Source organism: Etheostoma cragini, chromosome 17, assembly GCF_013103735.1.
Source record: "Etheostoma cragini isolate CJK2018 chromosome 17, CSU_Ecrag_1.0, whole genome shotgun sequence".
Taxonomy (NCBI): Eukaryota; Metazoa; Chordata; class Actinopteri; order Perciformes; family Percidae; genus Etheostoma; species Etheostoma cragini.
The window spans coordinates 645,808-659,805 of NC_048423.1; the positions used below are offsets into that span (position 1 = coordinate 645,808).

The following is a 13,998-nucleotide window of genomic DNA, read 5'->3' on the forward strand; positions in this document are numbered from 1 at the left end:
CATCTCCTCACTATCTGCTAGCTGCCTGTCCCCAGAACACACTGTAAAACATCTCCTCACTATCTGCTAGCTGCCTGTGCCTTGAACACACTGTAAAACATCTCCTCACTATCTGCTAGCTGCCTGTGCCTTGAACACACTGTAAAAAACATCTCACTATCTGCTAGCTGCTTGTCCCCAGAACACAATGTAACACGGTGCTCAGAGCACCATAAAATAAAAGTTCTGAATACTTCTTCCACCACTGCCCTCCACCCAGTCCAGTGAACACCAGCAGCAGGAGGAATGGTAATATGAATCAGACCGCTGACCTTAAGAGACAGGCAGCAAGACACATCAGGAGAGAGAGAAGGAGAGAAAGGGGGTGGCAGGGTAGAGGAGGAAAACATTCAATCATACGGCCATTGAATGGAATTACATCGGACTAGAACTGGTTCAGGCCTAAATTGTCGGGCTCCCTGCTAGCCCTGTTTACACAGAGGTTAAATAATCACTGCCTAAGCATTTTATCACCGCTAATAGCATTGTTTACTGCCAGATGCCAGCAATATAATAAGCAAAAGGCATGGGGGCCTTTCTTCAGACATGGATAACTGCTTGAGGAATGCAACTAGGAGAGGGTCAATCCGTGTCAGTTGGCTCATAAAACCTAATGTTGATGTCTATATATGTTAGTTAGACAAATTCCACACGGTATATTACAACAACTTTCTGAGGACCCAAAAACAATCAAGGACAAATAAATAAGGGAGCCAAATGAGACACAACGTGCAGATGATTTTTTTTAATTAATAATGTGTCTTTGTCCTTTACAGTAGTATTAAAATTGGTTAGGTAGGAGAGGACTTTTGTCTTGGTTACAATGAACTTACCAGGGTTGTGGATTTTGTTCTGTTTCCTGTTTTATTTTGAAGTCCCTGTTTTCCTCCCCAGTGTTGTCTGGTTGTACTTCCTGCCTTGTGTTTTCCCGCCTCTGTGATTGTGGGCCCCACCCTGATGTGTTTCACCTGTTCCTGGACCTAGCGTCACCTGTCCCTCGTTACCTGGTCGACCTGTGTATTTAGCCTTTGCGTGGCCCTTGTCTGGTGTCAGATCAGTTTGTTCTGTTCATGTGTGGAGTCTACTCAAATTTACAGGGCAGTTGGGCTGTTGGACTTTCTTGCACATAATTGTCACGGCACACACTCCTCCTCTGCAATAACAACAGAGAACCAGACTGCAACACTAGCTGTTGGCTATGGTTGAACTTATAACAGTCTAATATTTATTTGCTTACTTGTGTTAAACGGTCTGCTGCTGTAAGCCTGTTGACAGATTTAATTAAGAGCCAAAGGTGGGCTGTGGGAGAAGGGGCTGTGGATTATTGCCTCTTTGGAAACCTCTCTCATTCAGTAACCCACAAAAATCAATATATGTCTTGTATACGCTATCCCTAATTATTATCACATTTGGAAACTAACAATTAGATTTAAGGCTTATGGAATCTAAAGAGAGACAAGATATTAACAGATTTATTGCCGCTCAAAACAGATGTTTTTAACCATATCAAAGGAATGTGCACAAAAGAGATTGAGGAGAGTCTTTTATATTGACACTATTTTTTTACCCCCTGAGATGATGCATGGATGCCTGATAGCTGTCTATTAAATGCCAAGCAAGTCAATAAATCTTTGAAAAGGTTAACCCTGAACATGAAGGATTTAGCATACAGTAGAAGGTGTTAATGACATCAGGTGAGTCGTTCTGGGTTACTTATTCTGCTCCATGGCTAAACTGGTGCTTTATCCAATGCCATTAATATGAACTGCCCTCCTTGTTGTAGAACTGTCTGAATGTTCAGCCGAAGCAGTCTTTTTTTGTTAAAACAAGAAACCTCATTCCCCATGAGCAGTCAGAAACAAACCCCTCAGAGAACGGGGACAGTGGAGCGGTTAGCTAGCAGGTGGCCGCCTTCCCTGGGGAGCCGACGCGGGGCAGGTGAATCCCAGAAAAAAGAATTAACTCCTCTAACATCTTGTCAGCTGCTACCTTCTCCGCCACTGGCACCAAAGAAAATGAGCAATCCTCATCTAATCAAGGCAGCTTAAACCTGAATTCATTAGTGAAAGCTTCTCTGAAATTAGCCGCAGCATTTAACCACTTTGCACTTTATCATCATCTGCACGGGGCTGATAGATGTGCTTGGGGGGGGACCGCAGAGTAAAAGAGACAAAGGCAGATGGAGAATTTTCAACATTGGCAGTCATGACCTGCTCAGAAATCAAAACATAACACCTTCGGACTTAGTTTTCCACCAACCAAAGACAACCTCACCCCCCCCGAACACCTTCATTCACTGAAGTAGTGCCCTGAGTAGCGGGAGTTGCGCGGCGTGGGATAATCCGTCAAAGGGCCATCTTCAATTATTTACACTTTCTGCTACATATTGAAGATGTTTCTCTTTTGCGTCGTTAATATTTCATCACTTTTCCCGCCGCGAGACGTTTCATCAGAATGAAGTGACGTTAAGCTTTATAACTCACAGCAGCCTCGCCAAATTAAAACTCTAATCGGGACTGCATGGCCGGGTTTTTATGCATTCTGGTAGAGGCCGGGCACCGCAGTCTCAGTCGCTGCACCAGAGATAAACCGACCGAAGGGTATTGTAAATTAAAAAATGCCTTGATCTTTTAGGAAAAACACATGCGATTGGTTATAAGTTATCTTGACACTCAAATGAAGTGGAACATGAGGAAAGCATGGGCATTTATCATTTAGACGCGTGGAAATGCCAACGCTGGGTCCCCAGACAGTTTGATTACAAGAGCTTTGAGATGTGTTACTGGAGATTCCTCCAAGAACCCTACACCGGTGCATCAAGGTTTACCGAAGAATGGTTGGAAAATTGAAGAGAATAATTTACTGTAAAGATGTTTATTAAGAAGAAAGCTCTAAAGCTCTAAAATCATGGACTGATAAGTTAAGCTGTTTGGAGAACCATGTGCACCTTGTCCCCCACTATAGAACAGGACTTCCTGATTGCATAATAACGCAGGATCCATCTTACTGAACTGTTGGTGCAGATTCAGAAACCAAACAGATGGCTCAGACTTTGGGGCCCGTTGCCAATCACAGCGACCAATCAGTTGACGCCTTTTTTATTTTTCTCTTGCTTTGCCTGCTGTAACAATCTAATGTATCTCTTCTCATTGGCAGAACTGTTTAAAGCGCCCATATTCTGCTCATTTTCAGGTTCATAACTGTATTTTGAGGTTGTACCAGAATGGGATTACATGGTTTCAATCAAAAAACCTATTTGTGTTGTACTGCACATTGCTGCAGATCCTGTTTTCACCCTGTGTGTTTAGGTCTCTGTTTTAGCTCCAGAGTGAGACATCTCACTTCAAAGGCAGAAGACATTCAGACCCCGTATCTCACTCAAAACAGCGTATATGATCATTTTCCCTAAGTTTGTATCCATGTGGAAGCACAAGAGACACAAAATAACACCCCAAATCACAGAAAAAAATATTAAAACTATTATTATATTTAATTTTGTGACAGCTTAGGCATGAAAGAAGGAGGGGGGGGGGGGGGAGAAATGACATGCAACTTGTAGAGTGGAAATTTTTTAATACACTGGTCAACAGACTCATGCATTATTTCAAGATCCAGCCTCGATGTGAACTACATAATCATGAAATTATACATACAGAGGGTCAGTAACCCCCACTCTACTAGTCTCTTTTTTTAATTAGTTTTGTGGCATTTGGGCCTTCAATTGATAGGGCAGTTGTCGACAGGAAACGTGGATGATAGAGGGGGAAGATGTGCAGCGAAGGGCGTCAGGTCGGAATCAAACCCTGGGTCCCTGCAGCAAGGACTAAGCCTTGGTGCATGGGGCGCAGGCTTCACCGGCTGAGCTACCGGCCTGCCCCCCTCCAGCAGCCACTTGACAGAGACACAATCCCAGATCTATCTTGAGAAAATAGGACATGTCTCTTACAGAGCACAGAACAATATTCCGGTATCAAGTGTTGCAATTTGGAGATGTCACATTTTCATCATTTCCTCCACATATTGCTACCCCCCAAGAGCTATACTTAGGCCCTAATAAGCTCTTTTAGCTCAAAGGAAGCAATCAGACTTCAATGATGGTGCTGATTTCAGTTGTCATTCACACAAGAGGTCACAGCTGGGTCACGCACCGGGACACACTTGCTGCTCTGGACACAAGGGTGTGTACTCGTGTGTAAGCACGGGCAGTGTGCACAGAGATACACACAAACACAAAGCCTAGAACAAAAACGCCATAGAGAACTGGTTACTAAGAAGCTCACAGAGAACTAATCCAAGATTGTGAACTCTACCATCTTGTTTATGACCTAAAATCTGGTTTCAAACCTAAAATCTCTCCCTGAGAGATGATCAGTGCAACATAAACCATGTACACAATTTTCCTCAATGTTGCCCAGCGGTGATAATAGCCAACTTTAATTTTTGGTTAATTTGGTGGCATTTTTACATGGTGGATGAACTGATGATCAAAATAAGAAGATACACTTTCAAGATACATTAGAAACGTGGGTGTAGTGATGCAGGATTCATTTTCAACATCAGTTTTTTTTTCTCCATTCGATCAGATTGGGAGATCATGGCCAGAATTTAGCTCAGAGACATGTCTACTACACAATAAAACCCATCCAAACATAGCTTGCATTCATCCCATGGGCTAAGGTGACAGGAAGGAAGGGGGCGAGACAGATTTGTGGTATTGGAAATGTCAATAACAATAATGGCATCCAAAGTGTCGCAGAGCGGAACATATGCATTATTAAACTAGCTAGAGAAGGCCTTTTTCACAACGAATCCTCAATGTTTGTATTAAGATACACAATTCTCTGCCTAATGCGTTTTGTGTCAAAAAAGCCTGAAGTCCAACCCAAAGTCATGGTGGCTTTTTGCAGAGTTTGAGCTATATACTGATCATAAAGAATGATATCCTCATAAAGAGTTCCACATTTTTGACAAAAAACATATTCATAGCATCCAAAACCTGTATTGCTGGCAACCAAGTTTTAGATAATCATTATGGTAGTCAGTATAATGGTTTATCTTTCACCTGGTAAGTTTCTTCTTTGGTGTCTTTTTAAGGAATTTTGCCACAAGTGAAGTTTGGTGAAGTGCACGAGTCAGCATTACATGTCATAAATACTAGACTTCCCTCTACAAGACCGTTTCCCCAAAAAGCAGCAAAAAGCGCCACTTTTTTGGACGTGATTGTGTTAATATATGCCTAAAACATTTCCCCAGGCACCCCTGAGGGATCCTGAAACACAGCTAACAGAAAACGTTCCCTTGAACATGTCACCTTCCCTCGACAGACCATCTATCACAACAATCCTTCAGCAGTCATGCTGCTTGTTAAGCCCATGTAGAGTGTGTGTGTGACGGATAGGTGGGCTAATGTAATTCTCTTGCTTCCACCGTCATGGTGATGGCCTGTTAATCTGGATTTAGGTTTCAGGGCCACTGTCTGACTGAAACCCAATCCCACTGAGTGGCTCATGGAGACGAAGACCTCACAGTGCACCAGAACACATTCTGAAGCACGGACCTGAAAACCATGTGAGAATCCATGATCACAGACCCAAATCTTTAGGCCATAACCATACGGCAAATACAGTCACTGTGCCTTCTCATCATCGAATGAACATTTGAAGGGACTTACCCATCAGTACATTGACTCATCTGGTTCATATTTTCTTTTTCTAATCAATTCTCTGCATGCTTATGGCTTATTACAGAAACTGTTTTCATTTTAGGATATAGCAGCACCATAAAACATGACATGTCATCCATGTGATGCATCATCTCTGGTGTGTGATACATCCTATTTAGCAATTTACAAAGAAGTTATTCAAGTAAATATTTCTATTTCAGTTTATTTGACGCATTGCTGGTCATAACGTGTAATCAATAAAGGGGTGACCAATAAGGGCACAGATCTGATTTCCAGTTTTCGCTTGACATTCTCGCTGAGGCATCACCTGACATTTTGTCCAGCAGTGCAGATGTCACCCGGCTACCTATACTATAATGGCATCCAATCTTGGCTTCCTTCTGCAGTTTATGTCAATGGGACAGTTTAAGATTTTGTAATGTCCAACCGATTTAGATATGTCAATCATGTTCTCAAAGTGACATTTGCTAGATGTAAGACTTCTCAAACTAAGATATCTTCCTACAGTTGTCAGATCTTGACTTTTTGACAGTTAGACAAGCTGGAATGTCACCAAATGTCACCAAAACTAAACCACACCAGGGGTTGTCGAGGTATAAAAGTGCCATTCACTTTCTGCAAAGAAAATAAGAGCAGACTAGCAGTTGTAGCACTTCCAGGGATTGGACTACTGGAGTTACTGGAGTCATTATGACAAAAGAGTGTAAACTCTGTTAGGAAATACTTATAATCCAAAAGCAAAACAGACTAATGGCACCAGCGGCTCATTTCACTTTTCAACAGCATAGCCCCGTGTGAGATAGAATTCTATGTCCATCTCTATTTTGTCATCCACAAAGACAGGGATGGCATCAATAAGAGCACACAGATGGTCGACTATACTTAAATTAATAGAATTTTCTCTGTTTCTGAGCACAGGCCAACACAGGCAATTCAGTAATACCGCATAACACATTCACGCATAATGGATAGTTAATGTGAAAATGATGGCCTTTTCAAATCAAAGCAGCATGTGGGTGGTAGAATAGAGGGGGTGGGAGGGTGAAGGGTGTTTAGGATTATCGAACGAGTCGGCTATTCTGTAGTGGCAGAACTTTCTCAGGCGAGCTGGAGAAGGAGTGGCATTTCCCTTGGATATCTATCAACGGGGCTTAATGGTTTTCATGAGCATTTACTGGAGAAATTACATTCTTTTTTTTAATGGTTAATTAATTAAAAAATGAAAGGACAATGATGAATGGCCCCCATTTTCCCTTCTGGTAATGAAATGATACACACTTTTCTCCCTATATGTTTCTAATTAACAGAGCGACCCTCCCCTGGTCTGTGGTGTAATCTGGGGACATCATCATGGACACAAAAGAAGCAGCTGCAGTCAAACAGACAAGCCACAGCAGGTGTTTTTTTTTTAAAGATGGCCATTATGTATATCACACATTACAACAGACTATATGATGGGACAAATAGCAACAATACCAAAGCTTGAATGCCATAACAGAGCCACTTGGGTCAGTGCACATTAATTCAGAACATGAAGCAAATGCATCTACTATATCTAATTGACCCTTAACTTGACATTAAGTGATTTTATTTGCAATATTAAACTCCAGGAAGATATTGACAGTATAGAAGATGCCTGCAGCACCTGTTTTCATCAAAAGCTCCCTGACTCGTGAGTTTTTCTTCCACTGCAGACATAGGAAAGAACATGAAGTTCCACTGTTGAAATGTAATCTGTATGTGTGTGTGGCCAAGCCAGGCTCCGAGAAACGGACATCACAAGCAGAGAGGAGTCCAGAACATAATGTGACACCATTTTGAGTGTAGAGAGATTTATCATAGAAGAAGCTGTTTATACTGTGTGTGTGTGTGTGTGTGTGTGTGTGTGTGTGTGTGTTTGTGTGTGTGTGTGTGTGTGTGTGTGTGTGTGTGTGTGTGTGTTATTGATCAATGCAACAAAATCCCCGTAGCATTAATGAATTTTAATGTGTGCATAGCATGACTTAAGTCAAGGACAGAGATGGTGAAAACAGAAGTATACGAGTCAGCATCCATTAACGGCTGGATTAGAGTGCTTTTCTTTTTGAAGTCAGTTTAGATGCAAACAATAAGCAGTTTACCTGGGCCACAGTAAGCTCGTTATAGTCCCAACACTATAAGCATCAAGTACATTTACATTTTACAGGAACAAAACAACATCTCAATACTCCAACTTTAATGCTTGGAGGTTGGTGCTAGCTATCACAACCACTTAGTGTACATGTGTGTGCATTTTCACTCTCCATTTTGTTGTTTTTACCTAACTTCACTTATTCTACCTCAACACAGAATGATATCACCTTGATAATGAATTGCACTAATCATACAGTATTGCAAATTCTCATCTGACAAAAATAACACATGACTGACGCTTTGCAGCAATCCTTCACATCCAGGTTGTGTAATGGTAACATCAACGAACCATCACCAAATACCACACAACCATTTTCTACTTTCTAAGCCAAAGTTGTAGCTTACTGAATGTTCTCCACCACCATTTTAAACTCATTGTATGTTATTGGAGAGGACGTTGCAGTGCTGCTTACTATGCCTTTGGGACATGATGCATCAAAGAAACAATTTAACCACCCACAGCGGATTGATTATTGAGTCCTACAATAGTTCAAATAGCCTTACTGTACCTATCAATGCTATTGATCACTCTTGTGCAATTCCCAGCCTACAGGAGTGTTGAATATGCAATTTCCAGAACTGAATGGTAGTACATGTTGATGGTTGCAAACAAATTTGGTCTCCAATAAACTATCCAATTACACATCATCAGAAACAAAGTGCTGCTCAAATATCTACCTTCGTACTTCACTACTACTGTGATAAAGGACACAAACCTGTGGAATGCAATTTGTGACTAGACCGATTCATCTCTTCAACTAAGACCAACTCACAAGTATTCATAGACCAAAGATGTTGTCCTTCTCCATTGATGTTTCAAGCCAGACAACAAAATTGCTTTTTACATCCTGAGCGTACAAGAACTTGAGCACGCCTTTACTGATGCAAGTGACTTACGTGTCTTGCGGTGGCCGTGCGTACGCGTGGTGAGCGTGGTGGAGACCTTCTCAGTAGTAGTATGCTCCAGGGTCCACGTCTGCGTGGAGTCGTGGAGTACAGTTGGATTGGACGGTGAGGGGCTAGATGTTGCTGCTCCAATTATGAAGGTTGTCCGTGGCACTGCAGTGGTAGTAAAACCCGAAGGTCCTCGTCCATTACGATTTACAGGATTTCGAGGGGTTACTTGGCTACCCGAGGCTCCACCCCCTCTTGGGTTCATAGTCGTGGTAGTAGCAGTGGAACGAGTTCTTCCTTTCGCAAAAGTTCCAGTTCGAGGTGTAGGGTTCCCGCCATCAACTGTCGGAGTAGTTGTGGTGGTTGTAGTATCGGAACTTTTTGGAATCCCGCTTGGCTTGGAGAGGAAGATAGGATCCTGGCCTATCCGATTAGCATCCACCAGGTCCGTTGGCACGTAATCCCGTACTGTACCAACAACAATCCATTTCAGCAGCATCAGGCTCAATCCAAGGCCAATGAAACCGATGAGTAAGGGGACCACACACAACCATGTCTGTTGGCGAGGCCAAACGGCACAGCGAAGAGGACCCTGATCCTGGGCCTGGACCTCACCACGGCCCCCTGAAGGCCCCGAACCCTCAGGTTCCTCCAGGATGACCGCCCCGGAAACCGCTGCCCCAGAACACTCGCTCATCCTTTCCTTCCGTCCTTTATGGCTCATTGAGGGTTAACCCTGGGATAAGCATCAGTAGCACATGGCAGAAAGGTTCCCAACAATGCCGATCAACAAGAACATACAAAGGGAAAGGTGGTAAAATGGATACTGAAGGACCTCACGGGAATGGGCCGTTCAATAACACGTACACATGTATGTAATCCAAGGATAGAGAGAAAGGGAGGGGTGCAGATACATGCAGACACACTATCACAAACACACAAGCACACACACTCAGACGTAGAGGCACCCAGTGAAAAAATGGGAGAGGTGGCGTAGACGGATAATCGCCTTATTAGTCCGTGTTTAGTCCGGCACAACTTCCAATGTCCAACTGAAGTAACAGTGAGCTTCAAGAATGTTCAGAGCAGGGTAAGCCAGAGGAGAAGAAGAAGTGTTCTAACAAGGAGAAAAAGGGACAGGAGGGAGAGATAGGTGGGAAGGAACAGCTTCACCTCTATGAGGAATATGTGGCATCAGTGTTCAGATGTCACTGCAGCAAAAATCCACAGCTTTTTCTACTTAACGTGCATACGCGTCCCCTCCAAGCAGAATCCACAACGGGACAGTATTGCCTAACGAGGGGAAGGAAACTTGCAGGGTGGGTCTTGTTGCCTCCCCCACCGTGTGCAGGACCACAAAAAATAAAGATGTTTTCCAATGCAGCTTTAGCCGAGTTAGCGTCCCCTCAGCTCCCAAAACTGGTCTCTTTCGTAACTGAAAGAGAGCGAGAGATCTGACGTTTATGCATCCATCGAACACTTTCCTTGTATTATCCGCGATTCTTTTCAACAAGCGTCTCTTTTTATTTAAAGATATATTTTTATTTTTCACTCTTTGGCTCCAGACCCACTTTTCTTCCTTTTTATGTGTGCTCTAAATCCCAGGATTACAATAAAGCAGTAGAATCCAAGTAATTCTCCTGATCCAGTCACAAAGCAACACTTTAGATGAGGAGAACGAGAGGGAGGAGAAGAGAAAAAAAAGAATGATGGGTGTTGTCGCACAGTGGTATCACAGGGCGGATAAATCTGCAACATGCAAAGCGTGATCCTGCTCCGTCTCCAGCCCGCTATGGATCAGATATACCCAAGCTGTCCGCTCAGCGCCCTGCTGTCTCACTATACTGTCCGTGAATACTGCAGCAACCGCTCAGAAAGCCTCTTCTCATCTATTTGCAGGGGACATTCCGCCACAGAAGGATAAAATGAGAGAGGAAGAAGATGAGATGCCGGGAGCGGATGAAATGATTAATACAGAAAGAGAAGAAAGCAAGAGATAAGAACAAAAAACACAAACAGGGGCTGCAATGTTTAAAAATATCCCACTGATGCTCTCTTGTCTCTCTCTGAGTGGTGTTTATTCCTCAGTCCCTGAAAGCCTGCGCTCTTTTAAGTCAGCTTGTGATTTGTTGGTCGGGTTGCTGGGATCCTCTGCGTGTCCTTTCCTCCAGGATGCTCTCCGGAAGATGATTAGAAATGTGCACCCCGTGCTGGGATGAGAACTTGCAACCGCAGAAGCAAAGGCTCCCTAGCCCCCTTGTGGGGTTGGCAACATCCGACGATGCAGCTGTCTTTACCTGTGGCAATTGTTATGCAGACGTACATCCAGCTGCCTCCCCTGAGCTGCTGCAGCTGAGAGACAGAGACCGAATGAGAGGGGAGGGAAAAAATGCAGGCACAGACAGAGTCAAGTGTGCACACTGGTGGAGCAAGGGAAAAGAGAGGGAGAGAGAGAGAGAGAGAGAGAGGCGGGAGGGAGGGAGGAGGAGAGAAAGAGGCTGCACCTGCTATATGCACCAGCACTGGGAAGCTTGCCCACCTCTGTTAACAGAGAGGGGAGTGAGTAAAGATGCAGAATGCATACTGAAAACTTGAAAAAAAAGAATGGGCAAAAGGGGGGGAGGAGGTGTGTGTACAGATAAAGATAATGAGAGCGGGAGAGTGGCGGGGGGAGCTCTGCAGCGGCAGATGAGGCAGTTACGTCCCAGAAGGATCAGAGACGAGGCACAATGCAGGAGCCGTCCATCACTCGGCCCCGCCCACTGCACGGCATCAGAGAAGAATCTAAATAAACGAATGAGAGATGGATTATCAAACCAAACACCACGCTTAAGAATGTATTTAATGCCATGTTTAGTATTCATGCGGATACACTGGAAATGGGTCAGAATTGCATCACTATAAAACTGTCTTATGTTTGGGGGAAATCCTGTAGTCTTTCCAAAGATAGCTCTACATGATGAGTCAATATTTTTTTTTTTTTACATATTTGTCTCCTTATTTATTCTGTTGTCTGAGGCCCTCGTATGCCGTCACTATAATTGTGCAACCATCAACATTACCTTTTTTTTTTTTAAACATGTTTTAATATCTTTTATCCTTTTTTTGCGATCAAATTATTTTACTACCTTTATCTATTGACTAGTCTGTTCTTGTAATACTTTTTAAAAGACAGATTTATGAAGTAAGGGAAAACAAAGTTGGAAGAAATGAAGCGATAAAATACAACGAGGAACAGACCAGTCACACACATTTAGGACTTATTTATGTTAATGACACGTTCATGAGTGTCATGTCCCATTTATGCAGATACCTTCTAGTAAAGTGTAACCCATTATTTTCCTTCCATCACTGCTTACTTAACTAGTATGTCAAGCAGCCAGTTTGAATGGTTAAGCTTTAGTAAATCCAGCTTGTGTACAGTGTATACATTAACATGTAAAACAACCTTCAAGATGCTCGTTGTCTTTGTGTGCATGACCGTGTTGTGAAGTGTGTCTACAAGTCCGTCTTGTGATGCTATCGCAAGACAGCCACACACATTAAGTCATGCAGATAGCCATCTGCCTGTAATACTGGAGAGTCCTCAACTGGTCCCACGGGGAAACTCAAGGGATTTTCACACCTCCTCCCGTCTTCTGCCATTCAGATATATGGCAGCACGAGTCTGTTAAAGCAGCCATCGTGACACTGTGGTGGTTTGAAAGAATCATCGATAATCACACCGGCAAACAGCCACAGGGATGCTAACCTATCGGCTCTTCTACTTAGTGAAGATAACCTATTTTTAGTTTTAATAGCAGCTGTAATTTACTTGAAGGTATCTACATAAAAGGGATATGACAGTGTCAAGAACGGGTCATAAGCATTATTAACAAGTCCTAAGCATCGACATAGGACTTTACACTTCTTTTAGTGAGTGTCACTGTGTTTTTTCTATGACCACTTATGGTTAGGGTTCATGTGTCATGTCATTCTTATTTAAACGCCTTCAAGAAAAGTGTTACCAAATGCCTTCTTAGACACATGGAGTTGCAAAGTAAACTGCTTTCCCTCTGAAGTAGAACGGTTTGTAATTGACTACAGAAAAAAATCTGCCGACAAGACGAACCTAAACTGTGCTTAATGAGAATATATCATGGCCTGTGCCGGGTTATGGATTAATTACTTGTCCTTACCTGCAGTGAGAATAGTGCCTGTGCAGTGGCATCCAATGGTGAACAAGAACAGTACGTCTGTCTGAGTGTGGCGCACTAAATAATCAAAATCTTGGGACTGTAACACATAGTTTGTGAAAGAAAAAGGTCTGGAATCCATTCAACGAAATATAATTATGCCAATATTGTATTTCTTAGAGCCCAAAGTGACATTGTCAAATGGCTTGTAACGGAGAATGAAATATCCAAAGACATTCTGTTAACAATAATATAACAAAGAAAATCTGAAGATGTAATTAAAGTAGGTTCACCATAAAGCTTTTGCCTCCTTTGTAACATTGTGAGCATATACATACAGGATGTAAAGACTGTACTTATTTCATAATCCTGCTGTCAGCCTGAACTGTCCACAATGTCACAATGCAGGGATTACATTTAGACACGTAGTTATATTTTAAAGATTTTGTTCTGTGACACTTAAAATTGCTGATTGCTGAGGTCTCCTACTTCCCGATGCCATCTGTTGTTTACCATCATGCATTATAATCCTATTATACCTCATAAAATAGGTCTAGTGTTAGATAAGAGTGATGTGTTCATAGTCAGTTATATCAACAATCCCCAAAGCTTCAAACTTGGCTCAAACATCTAGATTAGAACATTGTCATCATTTTCAGAGGCCCAAAGACTGTCTGCATTTTTTCCCCATTGCAATTCCATGCAAGCACTCAGATCCAGCCATCACTGAGATAGCACATTACTGCAAACTACAGTCCACTTCCCGTTCCATTACCAGTGTTGGGAAACCCTCATCATCTGCTGATTCAGCAGACAGAGATGTGGACTAATTTCACTTATTATCTTTTTTTTTTTTCTTTTCCGAGAGGCATGCATATTTTTCTGCGTCAGAATTAAGATGCCATTGTTCTGGCCATGCAGCAGTAACTCACTCGCAGACCAATGTCGTGAATTATGCAGCTTCATTGCACGACTATACCATCGAGCTCTCAAGATCCACAGTAACCTTCCAGAGCGGTCTCACCATTGCATTGC

The 13,998-nt window shown here is 42.7% G+C and overlaps 1 protein-coding gene across 1 annotated transcript in view; it reads right to left on the minus strand.

Moving 5' to 3' along the window:
* LOC117960516 (pro-neuregulin-3, membrane-bound isoform) overlaps positions 1 to 11,222 on the minus strand; it is a 365,265-nt gene extending 354,043 nt beyond the window's left edge. The window contains exon 1 of the mRNA XM_034898461.1: positions 8,792 to 11,222. Coding sequence (XP_034754352.1) covers positions 8,792 to 9,512 — 721 coding nt within the window. The 5' untranslated portion in view covers positions 9,513 to 11,222. The remainder of the gene's footprint in view (positions 1 to 8,791) is intronic.
* Positions 11,223 to 13,998: the final 2,776 nt, after the last annotated feature.